A 27010-nucleotide genomic window follows, 5' to 3' on the forward strand; every position below is an offset into this window, starting at 1 on the left:
TATTATAATTTCAGGAGTAGAATTTAGTGATTCATCCACTTACATATAACACTGGGTGCTCATCCCAGCAAGTGTCCTCCTTAATGCCCATCGTCCATTTAACCCATCCCCCCCCACCCAACACCCCACCAGCAACCTTTAGTTTGTTCTGTGTATTTAAGAGTCTCCTATGGTTTGTCTCCCTCTCTGTTTTTATCTAATTTTTGCTTCCCTTCCCTATGTTCATCTGTTTTGTTTCTTAAATTTCACATGAGTGAAATCATATGATACTTGTCTTTCACTGACTTATTTTGCTTAGCATAATACACTCTCATTCCATCCACATTGTTGCAAATGAAAGATTTCATTCTTTTTGATCACTGAATAATATTCCATTGTGTATATATGTATATATCATATATATACATACATACATGTACACACACCACATCATTATCCATTCATCAGTCAATGGACATTTGGGCTCTTGCCAGACTTTGGCTATTGTCCATTGTGCTGCTGTAAACATTGGGGTGCATGTGCCCCTTCAAATCAACACTGCTGTATCCTTTGGATAAATACCTAGTAATGTAATTGCTGAGTCTTAGGGTAGTTTTAGTTTTAATTTTTTGAGGAACCTCCATACTATTTTCCAGAGTGACTGCACCAGTTTGCATTCCCACCAGCAATGCAAAAGGGTTCTTTTTTCTCCTCATCCTTGCCAACATCTGTTGCTGTCTGAGTTGTTAATTTTAGCCATTCTGACAAGCGTGAGGTGGTATCTCCTTATGGTTTTGATTTGTATTTCCATGATAATGAGTGATGTTGAGCATCTTTTCGTGTGTCTGTTAGCCATCTGGATGTCTTCTTTGGAAAAGTGTCTATTTATGTCTTTTGCCCATTTCTTCACTGGATTATTTGTCTTTTGGGTGTTGAGTTTGGTAAGTTCTTAATAGATTTTGGATACTAACCCTTTATTTGATATGTCATTTGCAAATATCTTCTCCCATTCTGTCTGTTGCCTTTTAGTTTTGCTGATTGTTTCCTTCTCTTTGCAGAAGATTTTTATCTTGATGAAGTCCCACTAGTTCATTTTTGCTTTTATTTCCCTTGCCTCCAGAGACATGTCAAGTAAGAAGTTGCTGTGGCCGAGGTCAAAGAGATTTTTGCCTGTTTTCTCTAGCATTTTTGATGGCTTCCTGTCTTATGTTTAGGTCTTTCATCCATTTTTAGTTTATTTTTGTGTATGGTGTAAGAAAGTTCTCCAGGTTCATTCTGCTGCATATCACTGTCCAGTTTTCCCAACAGCCATTTGCTGAAGAAACTTTTTTCCATTGAATATTCTTTCCTACTTTGACAAAGATTAGATGGCCATACGTTTGTGAGTCCATTTCTGGGTTCTCTATTCTGTTCCATTGATCTGAGTGTCTGTTTTTGTGCCAGTATCATACTGGCTTGATGATTACAGTTTTGTAATACAGCTTGAAATCCAGAATTGTGATGGTTCCAGCTTTGATTTTCTTTTTCAGGATTGCTTTGGGCATTTGGGGTCTTTTCTGGTTCCATACAAATTTCGGGATTGTTTGTTCTAGCTCTGTATAGAATGCTGGTGTTCTTTAGACAGGTGATTGCATTGAATGTGTAGATTGCTTTGGGTAGTATTGACATTTTAACAATATTTGTTATTCCAATCTACGAACATGGATTGTTTTTCCATTTTTTTTTATGTCTTCTTGAATTTCTTTCATAAGTTTTCTAATAGTTTTCAGTATAGATTTTTCACCTCTTTGGTTAGGTTTATTCCTAGGTATTTTATGTTTATCGGTGCATCTGTAAATGGGATTGGTTCCTTGATTTCTCTCTCTGCTGCTTTATTATTAGTGTTTAGAAATGCACCCAATTTCTGTACATTGATTTTATATCCTGTGACTTTGCTGAATTCATGGATCAGTTCTAGTAGTTTTTTGGTGTAGTCTTTGGGGTTTTCCAGTATCATGTCATCTGTGAAGAGTGAAAGTTTGACTTCCTCCTTGCCGGTTTGGATGCCTTTTATTTCTTTGTGTTGTCTGATTGCTGAGGCTAGGACTTGCAACACTGTGTTGAATAACAGAGGTGAGAGTGGACACCCTTGTCATGTTCCTTATCTTAGGGAGAAAGCTCTCAGCTTTTCTCCATTGAGGATGATGTTAACTGTGGATTTTTCTTTGGTATATGGCCTTTATGATTTTGAGGTATGTTCCTTCTATTCTGGCTTTCTTGAGGGTTTTTATCAAGAAATGATGCTGTATTTTGTCAAATGTTTTTTCTGCATCTATTGAGATGTAAATCTTTTATTATGTTATTCTCATTGGCGTCAAGGACATGATTTATGAATGTTTCATTTAAGATGAAAACTTATTTAAGGTCTGGAAATATGTTTAATTTTTAAAAATTAACTCTTTTGCATAGTTTTGGATATACTCTGACATTTATATTTTTACCAAGTTTATGTTACCTTTGAGCCTCCAGTATTTGCTTTTAACACTTTAATATTAAGTCTCTTAATGGGTGAGATCATTTTTCCTATCTTTATGTCAGATTTTCATTAAAACTCTTTCTAGCATTATATTTAACTACCAACTATGGGCAATATAAACGTATTTATACAAATGTTATTTTAGTTAAATATGTGGTTATTAGCAAAAGTTATCCTCTTAATTTCCTCACTGGCTCTGTTTTATTTTTCTGTCTCATGCTGATTTTTTTGGCCAAACTTCTGAAAAATTCTTTTTAAATAATGCACCCATCAGGGGCACCTGGCTGGCTCAGTCAATTAAGTGTCTGACTCTTGATTTCAGCTTAGGTCATGATCTCATAGTTCATGAGATCAAACCCCACATCGGGGTCTTTGCTGCATTGCATGGAACCTACTTGGGATTCTCTCTTCCTCTCTCTCTGTCCCTCCCCTGCTTGCATGCTGTCTCTCAAAATAAACATTAAAAAAAAAAAAAACTAACATTAGATAATGTACCCAATCAATAAAATAGTTGTGGATGAACTTAAATCTATTGACCAGATTCATTTTTTAATAAATTTTAGATGAACAATTAACAAGCAGTGAAAGTGAAGATGAGATTTTCCGAAGAAAAAGTAAAAAAACAAAAGGAAATGTTTTAGAATCCCCTCAGGTGAGTCAGTAATGACAACAATGTGATTACATAAAGGCTTTCTCCTCCCTATCTGCCCCGCCCCCACTTAAGTCTTTTTTTTAAACTTTTTATGTATTTATCTACTTTATCCAGGATGAGAAAAATGGGGAAGTTGCTTCCCCACTTCATGCTGTGAAAAAGCGCAGAGTTCCTCTAAACAGAGTAAGTAGATAATAGATAATGTATAGTAGTTCAAATTATTTTAGAGTAAATATTACAAGAAAAATATTTGTGTAGGTGAATGTAGGTGTATTTGATCTAAAAGTATATGGTTAACACAAGAATAGTAATTCCTATGTGATTGGAATTTCTGTTTCAAATTTATACTTCTTTAAAAACTATTCTTACTTTAGTCAGTACACTTCAGTTCACTAAATATCTGCTCTCTGTCTACTGTGTAAGATGCTCAGGATACTACTATAAGTATGATATCCTGGAATTGTCTAAAGTCACCTACAGTCTTAACAGGAGAGACAGATAAGTAAACAGATAATTTCAATATAATTCTTTAATAAGTGATAAAAAATTATAAGCCTTTAGCTTAGTCCTTAGGAGTTCTGGAATGTTTCTTGAAGATACAAATACCTTAGAGCATATATGGTAGTAAGCCAATGGGAAGGCTTGCCAAGAAAGCTAGCAGCTTAATGAATGATGCAAAGCAGGAAATAACATCTCTTTATTACTGGATTGTAAAGACAAAGAGTGCCAGGAAGTAAAATTGCAGAAAAATTTGGGTCAGTTTTGGAAGGCCTTATTTTTTCATTTGCTTACTGAATGGGTTTGAAAGAAGAAAAGGAAGGAGTTCAAGATGAGTCTCTGGTTTTTGGCTAGGGCTGTTTGGAATATGTTTCACAAATTTAGAGAAGGCAAAAAGATGATAAATTCAGTGTTGACCATGTTTGAGTTTGAGGATTTTGTGGAATAGTGATGTGACAGTGTCTGGCAGGCATTGTCTGGCAGGACTGAATCTGCAGTTTAGGTAGAGGGCAGGTCTGAAGGCTAATGATGTTCATTTGTTATCAGTTTATAGCTATTTGATAACTAAAAGTTGAGATTAGGTAATATTGTGTATTTTAATTCTCTAATGCAATTTAGGAGAAACTGCAAAATTATTAAAAATGTTATCAGCTCATGTTTATTTTGTATATACTCCTATAACACTTCACTAGAAAAATTGCTTTAGCTTGCTACCTTAACTAGAATGTCTGACTGCCTCATCATAAATGAATTAAAATATTGACAATGCTGGTGATCAATCCATTTTAAAGTAAAGTTATTCCTGTTATTTGAAATTATTTTGGTAAACTTTTGATTCTTTTGATTGGTTTTATGTTCTGAAGAGATATAGTGATAGGCCTCATTGTCAAAATTTGTCATGGTTTTAGCCATTTCTTGGTTGGAAAGGGCTGTACGTTGATGACTGATTCTGAGAGTTATATTTATAGTCTTCATTAATTTTTGTACAGCCCTTTAGGATCTTCTAGAGGAGATAAATGAAAACTATAAGTACTCATCATATGCATTTGATGTATACTAAATTGAATGAAGACTATAGTAGTGCCTAATTTAGTGTTTTAGTACTTAGTATCACTTAACTTTTAAATTCTTAAGTATTATGTATTTTTAACATGGCTTTGAGTTGTGAGAGTATTTTATTTTTCTAACAAAAAATGTTAGGTCAACTATTTAAAAAGAAAAAGAAAATAGAAGCAAAAACCTGTGAGAAATACATTAAAATACAATTCAATTATATTTTCTTATGCAAGACATTTATTAAATTATTACAGTTAGAATTTTCATCTAGTGATGAGAGTGACAATTTTCACAAACAACATCCACAGTTAGAAGACTTCAGGGGTCATAACAGGAGTGCAAACGGAGGCATCAAAGTCCAAAAGAAACAGAGTCACCTTAAGGTAAACTTTTTTCATTTTCTTATTTATATATATATGTATTTATATATACATGTATATATATTTATACATTTATATGTATATTATATATTTATACATTGTATATGTATATACATATATACATGTATATATATATTTATATGTATTTCTTATTTATATATATATGTATTTAAATATATATATACACCCATATATCATGTATTAATAATAAAAATTAGGTTTTACATTAGATTTCTTGTTAAAATTTCTTTATAGGAAAAAATCCAAAAATTAAAAATATTTTCACCCTAATTTTACTTGTTTTACTGGAATTAAAATCTCAAGGTGTGATAGTTCAGTTTCTTTTTATGTTTTGAAATTATCTTTCAGTGCTTTGTTATTTTGAATGACTGAATGAAGAAACTTTAGTGAAAATTTAAGATTCAAACTGAAAAAATACAGAGACAGAAATCTGAGTTTTAGATTATTTGTTTTTACAGTCAGTACATCATTTTTCTTATGTCTATGCGATACTCAAATCCTTGGAAAAGAATCCTCAGCACCTTTTTTTTTTCCTTTTATGTTTATGAGAGGGAGAGAAGAGAGGGCAAGGGTGAGGGCAGGGGAGGGGCAGAGAGAGGGAGACACAGAATCTGAAGCAGGTTCCAGGCTCTGAGCGGTCAGCACAGACCCTGATGCGGGACTCGAATTCACAAACCACGAGATCACGACCTGAGCCAAAGCTCACGACCTGAGCTTAACCGACTGAGCCACCCAGGCACCCCTACACCTTTTCTTTTCATAATCAACCTTTTTGTGGTGCAGTATTTTTCCTGGCAAAAATTAGCCAGAAGACTTGGGAAACTCTCTGCTTATTAAGAAACATCCAGCAAGCTGACATGCTGAGTTGTACTGTATTTTACTTACAGTAGAGTTATCAGAGGAAAATTTAAATAGGTGTGCTACTTTGGCATTTCTTCTTGAAGTTTTCTTTTTCTTTAAAGCATTGGCAAGAAATCCATTTTACAAAACTATTTCCAGTTATGTAAGAAAGTAAATTATTTTCTTAAGTGTGTTTCCTTGTTTTCTAATTTGTCACAGCTTGCAGCTAGAAAGTTTTTAGATGACGAAGCAGAACTTTCCCAAGGAGAGGCAGAGTATGTTTCATCAGATGAAAATGATCAGTCAGAAAATGAACAAGATTCCTCATTACTTGACTTCTTAAATGATGCAACCCAACTTTCACAGGATATAAATGGTAAATGATACAATGATGCTTCTTTTTCTTCTAGTTTTCAGTGCTTTTAACGTGATTATGTTTATATATTTTAGTTTTTAAAGATCTTTGAGTTATAAAGGAAGAAAATTTGGTATGTCTGAAACATTTGGTCACTTTCATTCAAATTCTGTAATGTTTGCTTTATTTTAGACTTGGTTGCTTATAGGCTTCTGCTAATTTGATCAGATCTTACCAGAATGACCTGGTTGGCTCAGTGTCATATGTTCATTGTACAAGTAGTTAGTGACTACTGTGTGCTGGTACTTGTGTGCTGGTAAAGTTCTTGAAAAAGCTGTATCAGTGGACAAAAATCCTTGCCCTTATGAAGCTTCCATGTGAATGGAAAGAGATAAACAGTATACGCAACAGTTTATATAAAAATGAAAAAAAGAGTAAGATGAGGATTTGGAGTGGGAGGAGCTAGCAGTATTAACAATGGACATGGTGTAACTTTAAATAAGGTAATTAGAGGTAGGCTACATTGAGAAGATGATATTTGATCAAAGATTAGAAGGAGATGTGGACTTGAGCAATGTTGAATGTTAAAAACAGGTGAGATACAAACCTAAATTTATTAAATTTGCCAAGTAAGAGAGATCTGCTTTTGGAAAACAGTCTCTCCAAACAATGCTTGAGCAGATCTTATATATAATATATTAATTACAGATGAGTCGGATTGGCTGTAATAGAAATAGGAAAGATTCTGGTGAGATTTTCAGTGTTCTAATATTTCACAGATCTTGCCATTTATTTTGCTCCTGTACTCTCTGATATGTTGTAAGACAGCAAATTTTCCCAAGCTACTTGAGAGAAAAAAAAGGTTTTAGGGCCACCTGGGTGGCTCAGTTGGTTAAGCGTCCAACTTTAGCTCAGGTCATGATCTTGTACTCTCAAGTATGAGACCCGTATTGGGCTCTGCGCTGACAGCTCAGAGCCTGGAGAATGCTTCACATTCTGTGTCTCCTTCTGTCTCTGCCCCTCCCCTGCTCACACTCTCTCTCAAAAAACTAAAAAAAAAAAAAAAAAAAATTAAAAAAAAAAAAAAAAGGTTTTAGAGACTTAAGTTCTCAGTACTATGCCCTTGATACTGATATGACTTGCAGAATAAGGTTTCTTAGTATTATGCCCTTAATGTTCATTAACAGAGCGGCTTTTGAAGGTTTGCAGTATTAATCTGGCGGGGAATATTGATGCAAAGGCAACAAGCAATGTCCAACTCATGGTCTGACTTATTTTAGTAGTATCACTCTAGCTTCACTGTTGAGAATGGTCTTCAGGTGAGCAAAGGTGGGAGAAGAGACCAATTACAAGTTCATTGCAGTAATCTAAGGAATGATACAGTCTTTTACCAGTGTGGTAGTGCCAGGGTCAGAAAGATTGGATTGTGGATACTTAGAGCTGCCAGGTTTTCCTGATGGATTTGAGAGAAAAAAAGGAGTCAGTGTGTTTGGGCAACAGGAAGGACATAGTTGTTGCTGTCTTACATTAGGCAGGCTACAGGTGGAGCCCTTAGGATAGGGAGTAAGGAGATCTGAAACTCCATTTTAATTTTTTTAATTTTTCAAGTTATTTTTTTAATAATCTCTACACTGAGTATGGGGCTTGAACTCACAACCCCTAGATCAAGAGTTAAATGCTCTTCTGCCTGAGCCAGCCAGACATCCCTGAAACTCCATTTAGACGTATTGCATTTAAAATATGTAGGATTTCAGGGATGCCTGGGTGGCTCAGTTGGTTAAGCGTTCGACTTCGGCTCAGGTCATGATCATATGGTTTGTGAGTTTGAGCCTCGCATTGGGCTCTGTGCTGACAGCTTGGAGCCTGGAGCCTGCTTCTGATTCTGTGTCTCCTCTCTCTGCCCCTTCCCTGTTCATGCTCTGTGTCTCACTCTCTAAAAATAAACATTAAAAAAAATTTTTTTTTAAACATGTAGGATGTCAAAGTTTTTTTGTTTTTTTTTTTTTTTTTTCCATTTGTATGACATTTGGGAAAAGGTAAAAACAGCAGGGACAGGAAATAGATTATTGTTTGTCATATGATGCATTTGTCAAGACAACTGTATCCTGAAGGAGGATGCATTTTATTGTATATACATTCTACCAAAAAAAAAAAAAAATCTATAAAACAAAAAGTCTCTGAAAGCTCCTAGATCCTGAGTCCTTCTAAATAAGAAACTAGAAGTAAAGTGTCACTAAGTTTATAGGGATTTAGCATGAGTAAGGAGTGGATAGGTAATCAGGAGGATACCTAGTAGTTGATAGCTATGCTATGGAATGGAGGGAAGGGGAATATTATTCAAAGAAAAAATTACACATCTTGTTCCAAGCAGTGCGGTCATTAAATTAGCAGTGTTAGCCTTGAAAATAACCTAAGTTGATTAATTTAATCACTCCAAAAAATGTAATGGAAAATGAGAGACAAAAATAAAATTGCTCTCTGATTATAACCCTGAAAGTACACATAAATAGAAACTCATGTGTTTCCCAGTTTTTGCTTGACAGCAAGTTATGAAACGACCTTACCTCCTAGCTGTGTCTTTTGATGTCTTTAAGCATATGTTTTCTTTTTTGCCTGGATGTCTTGTGTTTTATTTAGTACTTTCTGTAAGTCAAGTACAGTCCTCAGATTTTCATACACATTTATTTTTCATGAAAAGACACTACCTTAATACTCATTTTCAGAGCTAAGGCAGAGAGCTTAAATGAATTGTCACAATCATGCAACCAGATGGTCTGATTTTGAAGGCAAAACTAACTTTACAGTTTTTAATAATTGTTTTTAAACTTGTTTCAATATACATTAAATATCTTTTGTATAAAATAATTCTGCAGGTTTGAATTATGTGAATTTGGAATAGATCAAAGTTAAATACTCTACTAGTTTTCATTTAAATAATTCTGCTACTTGAAATTCTTACTATCTTTACACAGATTCTGAAATGAGAGCTATTTACATGAAGTCTTTGCGTAGTCCACTGATGAACAATCGGTATAAAATGGTCCGTAAGAAGCATAACAACATAAATATTTTCTCACAGGTATGAACTATAGAAATACAGTGGAGAATTTCCTGATGGTAATGTTGAGATATGTTCCTGTTAATGAAGTCTCCATTTTGTTTCTAGTATTGGACTGTCAGAGCTATTTGGGATAATTTCTGCTCTCAGAAAGGTGGACTAAGTGAATTCTCAGAATCCCTTTTAGTCCTAATTTGATCAAATTACCCTATCTTTAATTTGAGCTAATTAGAATATACTGTTGAATTGGTTTCCAATTAGGAGAATATTTAAAAGAAGTGAATGGAATTTAATCATAAGAGTTAAATTTTTAATTCTTATTTTTTCTTTTATTCTTTTGTCTTAAATTATTTTTTATAAAGATGTTATTTCCTAAAATTATAGATTATTTTTGATTTATGGACAACATTTTCACATTAGTCTTCTTTGTTAATAAATTGCCAGTATTCAGCTTGGTGTAATGTTCGTATCTCTGTACTTCCATTGTGTTTGTTATGTAGCCCTTATCACATTGTTTATAAATTGTTTATTTTTCTGGCTGCCTACAAGAGACTGTACATTTCTAGAGAGTAAATCATTCTTTTTATAACCCCAGGCTCCCCATTTTTTTCCATAAAGCATATACTCAGTATTATGGTAGTTGAGCACAAGTGACTGAATTAATGAAGTAAGTGAAATAATCATAAAGATTTCATGTACTTAAAAGAATGTTAAATACATACTGATTTTATGAAAGAAATTTATAATATGCTAATTTGTATTTTTACTATAGATTCCTGAGCAAGATGAAACCTATTTAGAAGACAGTTTTTGTGTTGATGAAGATGAGTCTTATAAAAGTCAATCAAGTGAAGAAGAAGTGTGTGTTGATTTTAACATAATAACTGAAGATTGCCTTGCAAGTGGGAGCAAAAACTATAGAACCAGACGTGCAGTAAAGCTAAAACAAATGGAGATGAGACAAAATTGTGCACGTTCAAAAAAAAAATTATCCAGAATTATTTTACCAGGTGACTCGAGTGAGGAAGAAAACAATGTAAATGATAAAAGAGAATCCAGTCTTGTGGTTAACCCAAACACTGTTAATAAGAGCAAACAGCAGGACCATTGTGTCAGTAGAGTGCCTTTTGGGTCTTCATTGCAGTCCAAGGACCATTCTGATCCAACTGTTAATCAGTCACCAAAGCAGAGAGGACAGATACCTCTCACTTTAAAGGATGCAGTTTCTGATTCAGACTTCAAACCTCGGAGCTGTAATAAGATTGAATCTACTTCACCACCATTCCCTACTGTTGATTCACAGAAGGACTGTAGAAAATTTCCAATTCATTTGAAGGTATGAATCAAATTAGAGAAAAAGCCTTATGTTTACTGAAAGGGTTTTTTTTGTCGTTTTGCCTTTTTAAGTTTATTTATTTGTTTAAAGTAATCTCTGCGTCCAATGTGGGGCTTGAACTCACAACCCCAAGGTCCAGAGTCACATGCTCTTTTGACTGAGCCAGCCAGGAGCCCCTGGCTCCTGTATTTGTATTAAATAACTAGGTCAAACAAAAATTAGCAAGTGGTGAAATTCTTCAAACAAGAAAATAGCACGCTAAATTATATTGATAATTTGTATAAGGATGCGTAGGTTTTAATTTTTTTAATGTTTGTTTATTTTTGAGAGAAAGAGGGTGGGGGAGGGGCAGAGAGAGGGAGACAGAATCCCAAGGAGGCTTCACACTGTCAGCATAGTGCCCACTGTCAGTGTAGTGCCCTATGTGAGGCTTGAACCCACAAACCGTGAGATCATGATCTGAGCGGACATCAAGAGTCAGAGGCTTAACCAACTGAGCAACTCAGGTGCGCCTTTAGGTTTTAATTTTTTAAGTGTGATCACAGTTTTCTTAGTAAAACTCTGTAAGGAAACTTGCTAGTTTTATGAAAAGGAGATAGGAAAATAGGCTTCCTACAAGATAAAATTAACAGAAATTACATGCTCAGAACTAATTCCCCACAGATTAACTTTTCTTTTCCCCACTGAAGGCTTCAGATATGTAACTGTCTTTATTGAGGAGAAGAGTTAGGGACACTACCTGATTTCCTTCGTTTAAATTTCTCTTTTTAGAATGGCCAAGTATTCCAGTTTCCTGCTTCTCCTTGTCTTATTATTGTTGAAATAATCCATCCCTAAAACCACTTTTAGTTTTTAAGAGTTTATAGTTCTAGGGGCTTATAGTTTAGTAAGAGTTTATAGTTATAGTAATTAAATAGGGGTTAATTAAAGGTTTAGTAACAGGAATCCCTTACCTGTATACAACTGATTCCTTTCCTTGATTGTCATCTTGGAGTGAGACCCAGACCTAACCTTCTATTTCTCTGTAGTATTTGGGTGTTTCAGGCCATTGTGCTGTAGCAACATGCTTCAGTGTTGACCCAGGGGCACTTAAATTGAAGTTTACAGTTTTAAATTGTCCCCAGGCTTTTTTGCACAAAGTGATTTCTTCAAGACATACTTAGGATAAGGTTGACTAGGTTAAGTCTTGTAATAGATTGGGGAAATAGAGGCTACTTCATTTCTCTGAGCCTCAGTATCCTCAACTGTAGTATAAAGATAGTAATCCCAAGGGTCAAGGTAGGTAATGTCCCAGATTCATGATGGTTCAACTTACAATTTTTTGACATTATGATGGTGTGAAAGCAATATGCATTCTGTAGAAACCATACTTCAAATATTGAATTTTGATCTTCTCCTGAGCTAGCAACTTGCGGTATGATACCCATCATGTTGGCAGCCACAGTTCCCAGTCACATGGTTACAAGGGCAAACAGCTGATACACTTAGAACTTTTATGTACCCATACAGCCATCCTGTATTCAGGAAATTACCTGAGATATTCAACACTTTCTTATAAAATAGGCTTTAGGGGGCGCCTGGGTGGTGCAGTCGGTTAAGTGTCCGACTTCAGCCAGGTCACGATCTCGCGGTCCGTGAGTTCGAGCCCCACGTCGGGCTCTGGGCTGATGGCTCAGAGCCTGGAGCCTGTTTCCGATTCTGTGTCTCCCTCTCTCTCTGCCCCTCCCCCGTTCATGCTCTGTCTCTCTCTGTCCCAAAAATAAATAAACGTTGAAAAAAAAAATTTTTTTTAAAAATAAGATAGGCTTTATATCAGATGATTGCCCAGCTATAGGCCAGTATAAGTGTTCTGAGCACAATTAAGGCAGGTAGGCTTTGCTAAGCTATGATGTTTGGTAGATTACTTTAAATGCATTTTCTACTTATGATTTTTTTGACTTATGATGGGTTTATTGGGAGGTAATCTTATTATAAGTTGAGGAAGATCTGTCTATGAACAGTACTTTTAAAACCACTAAGCACTAGCTACATTTCTACGTTGGCATGCTCTAACTAAAAACTGGATTCAGGCTAGTAATACTTTGGGGACTGTGAAAAAAGACACATAGATTTTTACAGAAATGTGTTTTAAATTTTTTTCTGTTACCCTATGATTCCATGTAGTATGATTCTTCTCACTTGAAATTAGGAGGGGAAGAATTTGAGGTAGTTTTGAGAAGACAGAAAATAGACTATCTTGTAAAAAACTGTTAGATATATAAAAAAAAGTTGACATCTATTTTGTCAAGTATATTGCAAACAGTATTCCATGTCAGTCATTTGCCTTTTTGTTTATTTATGGTGGTTTGTGCCATAGGAAAAGGTAACTTTTTTATTCAGTCTCAATTTTTTCTTTACGGTTCCTGAACTTCAGTGTCATGTTTAGGAAGCCATTTTCTACTTCAAAATAACTAAGTAGTTTCAGTACTTTTGTTTTCTTCTTTAGTGCCATTTTTTCCTTTACTACATTTATTTTTTGCTTTTTGGAATTGAATACTGAATTATTTTAAAGATTATATTCTGAATGATTAGGATTTCTATCTTTAGCTTAGGATATAGAAAATTGGAAAGAGCGCTCTTCCATCCTAGTAACAACAAAAAAAGCTGGATAGTCTTCAGAATCATGGTTTTATCTGAAACTATTATGGAGCTGAGGGTGTAGGACAACCAATTGGTCTCATTTCTAAGGAAAGACAAGTGTCTCCAAAGAGAGACTTATTGATTTGGGACATTCCCTGGGCTCTGTATAATTTGGTAAGAGGAATTGAGCTAAACCTTTAATAAATTGCAAAAGGCAGTGAACTAGCATGAGAGTTTAGAACCCCTGGGAATTGCAGACAAAAGGGGAGTTCATAACCTTTTGAGGGCTCTTCTCCATAGACTCATTGGGTGTTCACAGGAAAGATTGAGAATCAGAGAAAGCCTCCCTTGCTGATGCCACGGCTTGGGGGAAGTGACCAGCAATTGTGGAAAAGGCAACAAACCCCATCTGTTTCCTTCCACCCTATTTCCCCTATAGAACAAAAAGCTTTAAGCTGCTGGGGATTACCAGCAGACCTTATAGCTATTCCTCAGGGCCTAGGTGAAGAAGAGCCTTTACAGATGGAGGAAGGCAAGAATTAAAAAATGTTCTGTACCTGAGACAGGGGCATGAAAACATCTTGGGCCTAGATCATTAGCTATCTCCAGCCCTGGGAAGGGAGGGCAGGATCACTGTAAAGGTCCTGTTTTGGGAACTGACAGACACAAGTCCTGCTCAGGCTGAAGTAGGAGAATAGAACTTACCCTCTCCTCCTGCCCTGCCACCATGCCACCCCATGCACCTAGCATTCCCTCCAACTAGGCTAGCAAGCACTTAGTAACATAAAAGCAGTCAACTGCTGAGAGAAAGACAAGAGTATGAGGAAAGAACCTCTCTAAGGTACAAGGAAACAGAGAAGATCGAAAGCTGAGAGAACATTTGGAAAAATCATCTGACAAACCTTGTCCCACCCTAAATCCAAATAACCTATGGGACTTTGAAGCCTCTGGTTGTACCTAGGGTAATCATAGCAATAAACCCAAACTCATCTCAACCTTTGACTAGACCATGATCCCTGGGATCATGACCTGAGCTGAAAGCAAGAGTTGGATGCTCAACCACCTGAGCCACCCAGGCACCCCAGATGAAGAATATCTTTAATGAGCCCATCAATAGACTTAATACAGCCACAGAAAGAACCAAGAAACTTAAAGCTAGGCCTGTAGAAATGACGCAATATGAAACACAAAGAGTGAAAAACAGAATGGAGCATCCAAGAGCTGTAGGATTGTATCCTATAGTCTAAGATACATGTAATTGGAATTAAGAAGTGAGGAAAGGATAGAAAGTGTACTTAAACAGTCAATGGCTGAGAATTTTCCAAAGTTAATGAACACTGGCAAATGAGTATGTGAGTCTGTTTTGAGGTCTTTTTGGTATATACCTAGGAATGGAATTTCTGGGTCATACAGTAATTCTCTTTAACTTTTGAGGACTCGCCAGTTTTCCACAGCAGCTGCACTATTTTACATTCCCACCAGATATGTATGTTTCAGTTTTTTTCCCATTCTAAAAACGTTTATTTTACTGTTTTATTTTGTTTTTAATTTTAGCCATTCTACTAGGTGTGAAGTGGTAGCTTGGTCCTTCATGTATATAGTCACTTTGGTCATACTGAAGGAAGAAAAAAAGAGTTTAAAAAAAGGAAATAATATTATCAGTAAGAAAAAATCAACTTCAGGTGTTAGAAGTTTTTGGCACTAATATATATTTAACCTGATACCAATATTTTCCACCTTTGCAGGTTGGTAGTGCCCTGGAGGATTCTAGCACGTCAATGGCATACTGTTCCAACTCAAGACCACATTTGGCTGGCACACATGCTTCTCTTAGACTTCCACAGGAAGGCCAAAGAACTTGTATTCTTGTAGATAGTTGTGAAATCACTTCTGGTTCTGAAGTAATTTCTTCCTTAAGAGCAGTTCATGGCATTCAAGTAGAGGTCTGTCCTCTAAATGGCTGTGATTACATTGTGAGTAACCGCATGGTGGTAGAAAGGAGGTCTCAGTCTGAGATGTTAAATAGTATCAATAAGAACAAACTCATTGACCAGATCCGGTACCTACAGAGCATGTTTGAAAGAATATGTGTGATTGTGGAAAAGGACAGAGAAAAAACAGGTTTGTGTTTTTAAATGTTTTTGTTTATAAGGCTATAAAGGAACTCAGCTATTATTTAGTTCACTCTTCTGTCAGGATGTGGAAAACTCTTAAAATATAAATACCTGACTCATAAATGTTACTTCATATTTATACAAAGCCATGCTTTTGATTAGTCATTGTGTTTATGTTTTTGTTTCATAAATAGGTTTCTTTCTGTATTTTTTTACTCATTGTGTTTAAATGAGTTTGAGAGTTGAAGGGTGAGAAACTGAAGGCAAGTGAACCAGTATGTCTTTTTTCAGGAGCCCCAGAAAGGATTAGCGCCTTTAAGGCAGCAGTGGGAAAAGGGACAAGGATTCAGGGGGTTTAGGAGGTAGGATTAGCAGTAGTTGGTGAAAGGAGGCAAGAATTACTTTTTTTTTTTTTTTTTTAGGTTTATTTATTTTGAGACAGCGTGAGAGCTCCAGTGTGTACATGCACACACAAATGGGGAAGGTGCAGAGAGGGAGAGAATCCCAAGTAGGTTCCATGCTACCAGCATGGAATCTGAAGCAGACCTCAATCCCACAAACCATGAGATCATGACCTGAGTTGAAATCAAGAGTCTGACGCTTAACTGACTGGGCCACCCAGGCATTCCAAGAATTACTCTTGTGTTGACCAGTTTCTTGGTCACTGGGCAGTTAGGTAGTGGTGCTCTTTATTGAAATTATGAATATTAGAGAAGAGCAGATTTGAGGCACAAGGGACGTTCAGTTGAACACACTGAGTTCTTATTTGGTAGCTCAAATAGGTGCATAGGAGCTTCAGTTAGGGGATATCTATGGCTCATATTTAATTGTAGGCGGAGCCCTGAGGATGGTGTAAAGGTCATGGAATATGGAATCAGAAGACACTGAGTTCTGGTGTCCCTACAGCTGTGTGATGTTGCATTGACAAATCACTCCCTCTGAGGGATTAATAATATACTTGTCCTATTCATCTTTCGATGTTATGAGGATTATGTGAAATCATATAGGCAAATGCCACTATGGAAGAGTTCAAGAATTATACAGTCATAACAGGATATAGTAAAAGAAGATAGCATAGTTTATGTAAAACATTGGTTTGGTAATTGAGCATTGTACCCTTTTATCCCCATGCTGTCACTGGTAAACTGTGGCCTTGGATAAGTCACACTTTCAGTAACCAAGTTTTTTTCTTAATTTTATTTTATTTGACAAGTGAGGGCTTTATATTCAGTGATCTCTTGGGTTCTCTTAGTGCTAAAATTCTATTTCTTCTTCACCAACATATCCTTTATAAAGGAAATAAATTTGGAATAAAGAGAAAAGTAACATTGCAAAAGTTACGGGGGGGAAAGGTTATGTAAAAAGTTTTGTTTTTCCATAATGAAAAGTGCCCCCAAAATGATAGAGGGTAGAATATGGAAATAAATGAATGGGAAAGGTAAGGAAGTAAATTCAGAGGCAAGAGTTAAAGATGACATTAAAATGGGTATGCAGGGCTTTGAGTTATTCTTAGAATAAATACGTAAGATTTTGTATCAAGCCAATACTTGAGTTATTTATCAGTTCTAGCATTATGAGGAATTGTAGAGGTAAGTATTATGGTCTTGGTCTTCATGAGTGAATTATCTAGGAATATAAACTCTCCTCTGCCTACTCATCTTACTATTTGATACCAACTGAAGACACTCATAAAGATAGTTCTTATTTTAACTCCCAGGTATTTGAGAGTCACTTTAAATCTTTACTAGTAGGGTTTCTCATTAGCATAATGTGGCACTAATTTGCTTAATGGTTGTAGATCTTGGGATTTTAATAATATAAAATATAGTATTAATGATTCTACTTAATGTAAGTTACTCATGTTTGCATTTTCCTAAATATGAAATATTTAGGAGACACATCCAAGATGTTTAGGAGAACAAAGAGCTACGACAACTTGCTGACTACCTTAATTGGGGCCGGAATCCGAGTTCTTTTCAGTTCCTGCCAAGAAGAAACTGCAGATTTGCTAAAGGAACTGTCTTTAGTAGAACAAAGAAAGAATGTTGGTATTCATGTTCCAATAGTGGTGAACAGAAATAAATGTGAAGCACTTCAGTTTTATCTAAGTATTCCCAATGTAAGTTATGTAACTGCATTAAATATGTGTCACTGGTTTTCTTCTGTGAGAAAGATGACTAACAGGTATGTCAGTCTTAATATTTTTAAATGGTTACTGTAAAATGATTCTTAGAACTACTTCATAGAAATTTTAATATTATTTAAAAAACTAAAGATGTATAGTGCATATTAGAGTATCTCATTCAGTAAAGACTTTTTGCTTCCCAATGTTAACAGTCACTGCATGAAGTTGAGGACATTAATGTAGGGAAAAGATAGGCACCACCTTTGGGGAGCTTAGAGTCCTCTGAGAGCTAGACAGCGCTTATATTTGATCTTGCATTCTAACATTTCTGGGCTGTTGAGTTTTAGAACTAGAAAAATATCACAGTGCAGATTTTACTAGTTTTTGATTATTGCTTAAAAAGGAAAATTTTAGAAAATACGTTATTTTAAATTAAAGGCCCAGGTAAGATGTTGAAATTGTTATAAGTGACTTTGAATATAGGGAATAAGTGTGTTTTATTTAAACCATGCTAAGGACATATTAACTAGATGTAAAATGCTTAGAAGAAATGATTTTCTTAAAGGCTTATGTTTGGTGTTCTTTAAGCAAATAAGAATATTGTGTTAAGTCAAAAAATTCTAATTTATTTTTCAGCTCACCTCAAGAAATCTCCACATGTGCACAAGTAACTCATCAGAAGGCTGAGGAGATCTATAGATATCTTCACTATGTATTTGACATGCAAATGTTACCAAATGGTCTTAACCAAGGGAGACTACAATCTGATGCATAATGATACTGCTCAAGGTGTGGTTATGAAAGAACTCTCACAATACTAAATGCATTTCAATAATCATTGCTGTGGTCTGTGATAATCAGTTTAAAATATGTAAAATAATATTCCCACATCTGTTTTATGTGGTGTACATTTTTATTTATATAGATTATAAATTATTTTAAAAGAAAACCTGATGTTCAGTAATCATTTTCATTAACTAGATTATGAAACTCATTTTGTTATTGAAAAAAAAAAGGTTTACTGAAGGAGCTATTAAATTAAAAGCGGGCGCCTGGGTGGCTCAGTCGATTAAGCATCCAACTCTTGGTTTGGCTCAGGTCATGATCTTGCGGATCATGTGGTTGCCATTTGTTAGCATTAATAGGTTGAGGTGTCTGCCACCAACTTAGTGGTCGTAATTTTTCCTATATATAAATCATAATATCTAGAATATTTTCAATGTCCTGAATCTACCTATATATTGGATAAGGGCAGTGTGTATATATATATGTGTGTATATGTGTGTGTGTGTGTGTGTGTGTGTGTGTGTGTATATATATAGATATAGATATATGGCAGTAGCTGTATTGTGAGATAAATGCTCTAGTAACTAGTAGAGTTGGAAATTTAACTGAGTATGTTCATCTTACCAAAAGTGTCTCAATCAAGTACAGTTAGATCCTGTTATTATGAACTGCACTTTACACTTTTTTTTGTTGTTGAAATACCATATTCAAAGAAGTGGGATATTGGCTTAGATTTGGGAAATTTAGTATAGATGAGCTGTTGAATAGGGACTTCGTTGTGCCCGTAACAGTGTATCTGTGATATTATTAACATTTTAAGACAGACATCTCCACGTTTATATCTGCAATATCTGAGGCCCTTCTTTCTAGTCAGTCTAGTGCTAATGCAGCCTTTAACTATGGATTCCCACCCCACCGACACCCCCATTTAGAGTTTATTCTGTTTGTCTTGTTTTTTCTTGCTACACTGTAGGGTAGGTGAACCAACATCACAGCAGAGAGCTCTCCTTGCCTTAGACTTGGCAGGGGCTTCAGAGCTCATCTAAATCAAATTGCTTTTTTTCTTATCAGGTGATTGAAGTGAGGCCCACAAAGAAGTGACTTACTCAAGTTTACTGGGAAATCCAGAACCAGAACCCAGGAACTAGATACAATTATTTTTCACTAAAAAGTTATTCTAATCGTAAACATAGCTTCCTTGGGGTAGTATAAATTCTTAATTTTTCTGAGACTAGCAGATTTCATAGTTCTGCTATTCAATAATTCTGTCAAAGCCAGAGAGAAAAGAAGTTCTAGAAGTTGTTGGCTGATGTGCAGCTATTGATTTATTTATCTCTCAGGCTCAAATTTACCCTTTAGGATCTTGCTTTGCTATAATGGACTGGACTTTTTGAATATTTCTCCCTACAGTGAGCATGATTTAAGCTTTGTCAGTAGAAGGAAGAAAGGGCCTTCTTTCTTGTTCCAGTGTGTTGTTTTGCTGCTTCTTGTTCCTCTTACATGGGGTTAGCGGTGCATGTGGGTGGGGACATTTGGTGGTTCTCTGCCTTACCTCAGCAAATTCACATTGACTTGGGCAGATGACCACCTTGCAGCATCTCCCATGCAGACAACAGTGTGCTCAAATTCTTTGTGTCCACCCATCAGACGAAATAGAAGTTAACATGGTATGAGGGACATAACCTAGAGGATTTCACTTACTTATGCTTGCTGTGTACAGAGATTTATCCATATTTAAGCTGCAGTAGCCTTCATACTCTTACTGGTAGCACTGAACTTTCAGCCTTGTTGATGATTAATCTTTAAGCACACTTTTAAGTGTCCTTTGGAGGTTACTTTAACCCTTCCTAGCATAACTTATGATCTGATGGGACTAACCAGGTACCTGGCAGGTGGGATAGAATAAAACTGACTAGGAAGGACACTGAAGCAGCTCCAATAGGACACAGGGAATTTGGGGGAGGAGGGCCACACTCTTTGGTTTGTATTAAGTCTGTGCTGCATCAAAATTATCCCTTTGTTTCTCAATATAACTACCTTCTAACTCCTAAAAGGAGTTAACGTTAACATTATCCATTAACATTAATAAGCAGCATGGTATTATACCAAATACTGGCAACTTAAGTTCTACAACAGTATTTCACTCTGAAATAATCCCTCATTTGTTCCATCCATCCACAAAGACATCTAAGTCTTTGTGGCAGAAACAATTATGATCTCAGTCGAACTGTAATATTCTTGTAAAATCTTATGTTTCTATAAATCCTATAGTTTTATAAACTGACTAAATTCTTAAAAAAAATTCTGTTTTACTAAAACTTCTGGCATTTTTTTGAAGAAACAAGCTGAACCAATAACAAAACGCCTGTTTAATTTCAATGATCCAGCAAAATACAAATCCAAATGTTCTAAAAGCAAAATTTATTTGAACAATCTAACTGGAGAGAAAGGGTAAGTGAATATATACTGTAACCAGAGGAGAGATATTCTGTCAAATTTTAAAACAGAATGACAGAATAAGCTAAAAAAAGTTTATTTCCAAAGGAGCTGTCTGAAAGGAGGAAAATAATGTTTTATTATGACATGGCATATTAACTTGACTCTTTATAATGGTAGATCAATTATGTGAATGTCTAATCCAGTCTTTTTAATACTAAGGCCAAATGTAAACTATGAATGTCTGCATATGTAAATAAGGCTTAATGTGACAAAATTTATTCTCTGATTCTACCTAATAAAAGTACTAAATTTACATAGGTTTCATAGCTGTGCCAATGATAAGTTTTAAGGAAAAAATCAAGTGGTAACAAATGCTAATACAGTTGTCATGAATTTGTAGCCAGCAATACAGTCTACTTTTTATTTCCCCACCCCTACCCCTTAAGGGTAGCAACATTTTCTTGGAAGCTTTTTAAAAAAATCTGTTTAGGACATGATTTTCTTAAACAGATGCTTAAGAGAGACTTATCTAGAATATTTTAATGTTCAAAAAACAGAAATATACAAGTATGTATACAAGCAAAACAATTTTCCTTATATTTTAGTAACCTATATCAATGAACAGCATTCTACAGAAGGATGTTTTACTCTGAATAGAAACACCTAAAACCTTTGAGAAGGAATCCACAATTTCATATGAAGGCACATTATAAGGAAAATAATATGTATTCCAAAAAAAGATATAAATACACTGTCTGCTTCTTGACAAAAATCCTGGAAATATTTTCTCATACTATGCAGAATCAGAGTTTGAAAAATAATAATCTTTCTCTTCTTCATCTAAAGACTCCATAGCATTGGTGAAAAGTTTTCCAATACCAGAGTGTTCTCCTAATTCTGTAAAGAGAAATTTAATAAAAAAGATTAATATACTTCTAAAAGTAATTTCAATGAAATTGAAAATGAGAAACTGAATAGGTCTGCCCACCTGCAAGCAGCTAATTTTAGTACCATGTGAATAAAGGGACTATCTTACAATAGAACTGAGCTACCAAAGAAAGATACAAATAAATTACCTTTGTTATACAGAGTTTTTTTCCTTGATGTTGGAGTTGAAAACTCAGTTTCAACCTGTAAGAGAGTTCATGTTAATAGCTAAATAGTACCTCCTGTGAATTCTGCCTCAAACATAGACAGAATAAGCTTGCTTCATCCCCTGAGTACCTCGAACACGTGCCTATAACAATACCTAATCACATAAGTATCTGTGAAACATCTAATTCTCCTTTAAGTTGAATTTATCCAGAGAAAGAATACTTCTTCAATGTTATTTCCCACTGCTGGCACACTGTAAGAAAATATTACAAACTAATGCTAATGCTATAGAGGTTACAAGATAGTCTATGGGCCTCTGACAGTTGTCAAAATCTAGGTACTCATTCCATTCCATGACACTAGCAAAACTTAAATTGTTGATAGACGAGTTTTAAGTGTATGATGGAGACTTACTACATCAGTGCTTGTAAACTATTGGCCATGGCTGGCTATCTTTAAAAATGAAAAGGAATAGAATAGAAAATGACAGGGCATATTCACTGTATTAAGAGTAAATATTGTTGAAACTTTCAAGATACACTCGTGTTCAGATTGTGATGTAGATGTACTTTGAAATGAATCAAAACACTATTATATCATTTAGCTCTCAAGATCATTCAGTGACATTAAATCAATATGATTCCCACACTGATGGTACATTTTACTCATATATGAACAAAATGAGATTAGAAAGTTCAAGTAGCTTATTATAAAGCTGTATGGTCAGATCTTGAAATAAAAATTTTTTGACACTAAGTCCTTTGCTCTTTCTATCCTCATGCATTGACTAAAATATTAGTCAGTGAAAAAATAGGACTAAATCACAAAGATACCATAGTTTGGTAGGCTACTCAAATTATGACCCATTAAGAAAAACAAAGGCCCAGTAGTGCTTAGGATGATGTCAGAAATGCAGAGAAATAAAAATTATTAATAGGAATAGTCCTTATAGATCTATCCATATGAACTTTTCATCATTATGCAGACAGAACAGACTGAATGGATTAGGATCTTGCTACCACTCAGTATGGTCCATGGATCAGCAACATAGACACCTGGATTTGGTGAGAAATGCAGAAATCTCAAATCTGCTGGATCAGAATCTGGTGTTTAACAAGATCCATAAGGGACTTCTATGCACATTAAAGCTTGTGAAACAACTGTCAAAGCAGCCTAACTTCACACTGGCAAAATAGGAACTAGAAGCCAAACAAGTCTTTCTTACTATGTTGATTCCAGGTCCTCTGCAACAAACCAAAATTTCATTCTCATAAGGAACGTGAGACTGGAAAAAGAGAATCTAAGAAACATGGAATCTGTCTACACCTTCAATTTTAGAGATTTCTTTTGAAGAATTTAGTCTCCAGGATGATTTTAAACCAAACTGCCCAGAAGTGTCTACCATTTCCTATGGACAAATGAAACCCATAAAGATTGGATGTGATTATGTAATGCCAGTGTTTAGTTTAGAAACTCTGAGAATTATACTGCATGCATGCTACAGTAACAGTATTTCAACATGGGTGAGGGAGGAAGAAATTGCCATAACCTGATCAGAAGGAATATACAATCAGGAGAAAAGGTGGTCTTCAACATTTTTACCTCCATAAATTATATTTCTCTAAGATTAACTACTTTGAGAGCAAGGACTTATATAACTTCACAATTTGCCATCTATCAGTATATCAACAGATGTGATGAATAAATGAATACTTACTGTTTTTTTCTTGATATTGCCCCAGACAATGCCACCTTTATTTTTATGTTCTTTTTGCATACGAAAAACATATTTATCACAGTCATCCCTGTTTGAATACAAAATAATTTTGTCAACATTATCATATTTCTATTCACAGGTTGAACAGCAGTTGACAAAATTAAAATGTATTCCAAGCTTTACTTTGAAAAATTTTTTTAGCGTTTATTCATTTTTGAGAGACAGAAACAGAGCATGAGTGGGGGAGGGGGCAGAGAGAGAGGGAGACACAGAATCTGAAATAGGCTCCCGGTTCCGCGCTGTCAGCACAGAGCCCAATGTGGGGCTCGAACTCTTGAACTGCGAGATCATGACCTGAGCCAAAGTCGGACGCTTAACTGACTGAACCACCCAGGCACCCCTCCCAAGCTTTTCTAAAAAGTATATTTTCTGGGAAACAAAAGCAAAAATAAACTATTGGGACTATATCAAAGTAAATAGCTTCCCCCTCCCCACCCCCACCCCCGGCAAAGTAGATAGCTTCTGTACAGCAAAGGAAACCATCAACAAAACTAAAAGGCAACCTATGGAATTGGAGAAGATATTTGCAAATGACATATCCAACAAAGGTTTAGTATCCAAAATATATAAAGAACTTATAAAACTCAACACCCAAAAAACAATCCAATTGAAAAATGGGCAAAAGAAATAGACATTTTTTCCAAAGAAGACATCCAGATAGCCAACAGACACATGAAAAGCTGCTCAACATCACTCATCCAGGAAATACAAATCAAAACTACAATGAGACAGCATCTTACACCTGTCAGGCTAAAATCAGGGGTGTCTGGGTGGCTCAGTCAGGTGTCTGACTTTGGCTCAGGTCATGGTCTTGTGCTTCATGAGTTCAAGTCCTGAGTTGGGCTCTGTGCTGACAGCCCGGAGCCTGAGATTCTCTCTCTCCATCTCTGCCCTTGTCCTCATCTCTCTCTCAAAATAAATACACTTTAAAAAAAGAAAAAGAAAATGGCTAAAATCAGCAACACATGAAACAACAGGTGTTAGGATGTAGAAAGGGGGAATCTTGCACTTTTAGTGGGAATGCAAATTGGTGCAGCCATTCTCGAAAACAAGAGCCTCCTCAAAAAGTTAAAACTTGAACTATCCTATGATCCAGCAATTGCACTACTAGCTATTTAACCAAAGAACACAAAAAAAAACTAATTCAAAGGATTACATGCACCCCGATGTTAAGAGCAGCACTATCTACAATAGCCAAATTATGGAAACAGCCCAAGTGTCCATCTGATGAATGGATAAAGATGTGGTATACATATACAATGCAATATTACTCAGCCATCAAAAAGAATGAAATCTTACAATGACATGGATGGAGCTAGAGAGTATAATGTTAAGCAAAATAGGTCAGAGAAAGACAAATACCATATGATTTAATTCATATGTGGAATTTAAGAAACGAACAAAGGGAAACAAAAAGAGGCAAGCCAAGAAACAGACTCTCAACTATAAAGAACTGATGGTTACCAGAGGAGAGCTGTAGGGGGATAGGTGAAACAGGTCACCACCTGTTTTAAGGAGGGCACTTGCTGTGATGAGCACTGATAATACAGAAGTGCTGAATCACTATATCATACACCTGAAACTAGTATTACTTTATGTTAACTGGAATTTAAATAAAACTACAACAAAAAGGTATATTTTTCTTTTCCATTTTTAAAAAGACCACGGTGTACTGATAGAAATGGACAAAATGCTTCAACCAAACATTTAAAAGGAAACACTGAATAGGAGTATTCTAGGAAATTATGGTTTTGCTTACTGTTCATTGTCCCATTTGTGCCCTTTCCAACCACTATCTTGCTGCCTCTCTTTTCCAGAATCCAGAGACTTCTTGTCCCTGGACTCCCTTTTATTAGACCTCTCACTCCTTTCTCCTGTTCACTTTCTTCCCCATCACATTGAATCTCACAGGTAACCATTTTAAGGATATACCTGGTGATGAAAACTCTCAATTCAGTCTTCAATTCAGTTCACAAGTCTTTTATTTCTACATAGTTACATCTTGTTTATATTCTCCACACCAACTATGAATTTTTTTTTCATTTCTTTTTACTTTCTTTCCCCTCTCATTCTTAGCAAACAGGCTTGACCCAAGTAGAGTTACAAATTGAAGCCAAACAGAATGGCTATTTCATTTCTCCCTGCAATTTCTAGTGCTGCTTATGACAGTAAATCGCAGTTGAACAACACTTCTGATTCTCTCTCTTGGCTCCAAGATCCTTTTTGATCAATGATCTTTTCCTTTATGACGATTTAGGAGCAACCTTAAAGGTATGACACGTAGCAATTTCTAAATGTGTGATTGTGTTAAGATATTAATGTGAACCACAAACAATGCTGCGTAGCTAGTAAGAAGCCTAGCCAGCTGTTCAGGATCAGTACCTCATGACTCTGTTGTCAGAAGTCACTTCTGAAGTGATAAAAACTGTTTAATTATTTAAAATTGTTATAAAAAGGAAGTAATCTATTCGAGCTGGTGAGTCAAGAGATAGTGTAGAGGCCTAGGAGACATTTTTAAAATAAAGTGTTAGTAAATATATTCATGATATAAATGAGTCTATGTATACTATGTATACTATGTAGTCTATAAGAAAAAAGAATGTATTCCTGTAATTGTAAAAGTGATACACCAAAACTCACTTAAATGTAATTCAATAACCTAGATAACAGCTGGTGATGTTTTTAGTCAAGAAATTTCCTTTCTGAATACATGCTGTTGTGAATTGGAATCATATTGTATATAATTTAACTTCTTAGCTTTTAAAAACTATTGTCGGGGCGCCTGGGTGGCTCAGTCAGTTGAGTGTCTGACTTCAGCTCAGGTCATGATCTCGCGGTCTGTGAGTTCGAGCCCCGTGTCAGGCTCTGTGCTGACAGCTCAGAGCCTGGAGCCTGCTTCCGATTCTGTGTCTTCCTTCCCCTCTGCCCCTCCCCCACTCATGCTCTGTCTCTCCCTGTCTCAGAAATAAATAAACATTAAAAAAAAAAATTTAAAAAAAAAACAAAACTATTGTCTACTGAACACTATTCTTTGTCATTAAAAATTCTTGAAGGCATGGTTTTTAATTATTACTTATTATTCTATTATGTGGATAAATCCTAAGTTCTTAACTTATTGGACATTTAGGTCATTTTTATATTTTCAGTATTATGTTTCATGATGAATATCTTTGTTCATACAAATTTACATACATACTTGCCCAAATATATTTCCTCAGAATTGACTCACAAAACCCAAGAGCCAAAGAGATGAGTATTTTAAAGCTTTTCATGATTTGGCCAACGTGCTTACCAAAAGCTTTGTCCAAAATTATACTCTGAATACTTTCACCTGCAATGAATACTAAATAAAAAATAAACAAAAA

At 35.4% G+C, this 27010-nt stretch overlaps 2 protein-coding genes across 15 annotated transcripts in view; one reads left to right on the forward strand and one right to left on the reverse strand.

Annotated features, from left to right (window-relative positions):
- FANCM (FA complementation group M) overlaps positions 1–23233 on the forward strand; it is a 70621-nt gene extending 47388 nt beyond the window's left edge. For 2 of the 5 annotated variants that reach the window (XM_047863799.1, XM_047863798.1), the window contains exons 14-22: positions 3058–3146; positions 3261–3329; positions 4955–5083; positions 6161–6317; positions 9269–9375; positions 10127–10690; positions 15055–15430; positions 17316–17607; positions 18185–19045. In XM_047863799.1, the coding sequence (XP_047719755.1) occupies positions 3058–3146; positions 3261–3329; positions 4955–5083; positions 6161–6317; positions 9269–9375; positions 10127–10690; positions 15055–15430; positions 17316–17607; positions 18185–18323 (1922 nt within the window). In that variant the 3' untranslated portion in view covers positions 18324–19045. Of the gene's footprint in view, positions 1–3057; positions 3147–3260; positions 3330–4954; positions 5084–6160; positions 6318–9268; positions 9376–10126; positions 10691–15054; positions 15431–17315; positions 17608–18184; positions 19046–23107 lie in introns of those variants that run through there. The other 3 variants (XM_047863794.1, XM_047863795.1, XM_047863793.1) reach the window with 3 other exon arrangements.
- MIS18BP1 (MIS18 binding protein 1) overlaps positions 20739–27010 on the reverse strand; it is a 57175-nt gene continuing 50903 nt past the window's right edge. For 6 of the 10 annotated variants that reach the window (XM_047863801.1, XM_047863803.1, XM_047863805.1 and 3 more), the window contains 3 exons: positions 23586–23673; positions 21850–21904; positions 20739–21670 (listed from right to left, as the gene is read on the reverse strand). In XM_047863801.1, coding sequence (XP_047719757.1) covers positions 21567–21670; positions 21850–21904; positions 23586–23673 — 247 coding nt within the window. In that variant the 3' untranslated portion in view covers positions 20739–21566. Of the gene's footprint in view, positions 21671–21698; positions 21905–23585; positions 23674–26937; positions 26989–27010 lie in introns of those variants that run through there. The other 4 variants (XM_047863808.1, XM_047863807.1, XM_047863809.1 and 1 more) reach the window with 4 other exon arrangements.

Source organism: Prionailurus viverrinus, chromosome B3 (assembly GCF_022837055.1).
Source record: "Prionailurus viverrinus isolate Anna chromosome B3, UM_Priviv_1.0, whole genome shotgun sequence".
Classification (NCBI taxonomy): domain Eukaryota; kingdom Metazoa; phylum Chordata; class Mammalia; order Carnivora; family Felidae; genus Prionailurus; species Prionailurus viverrinus.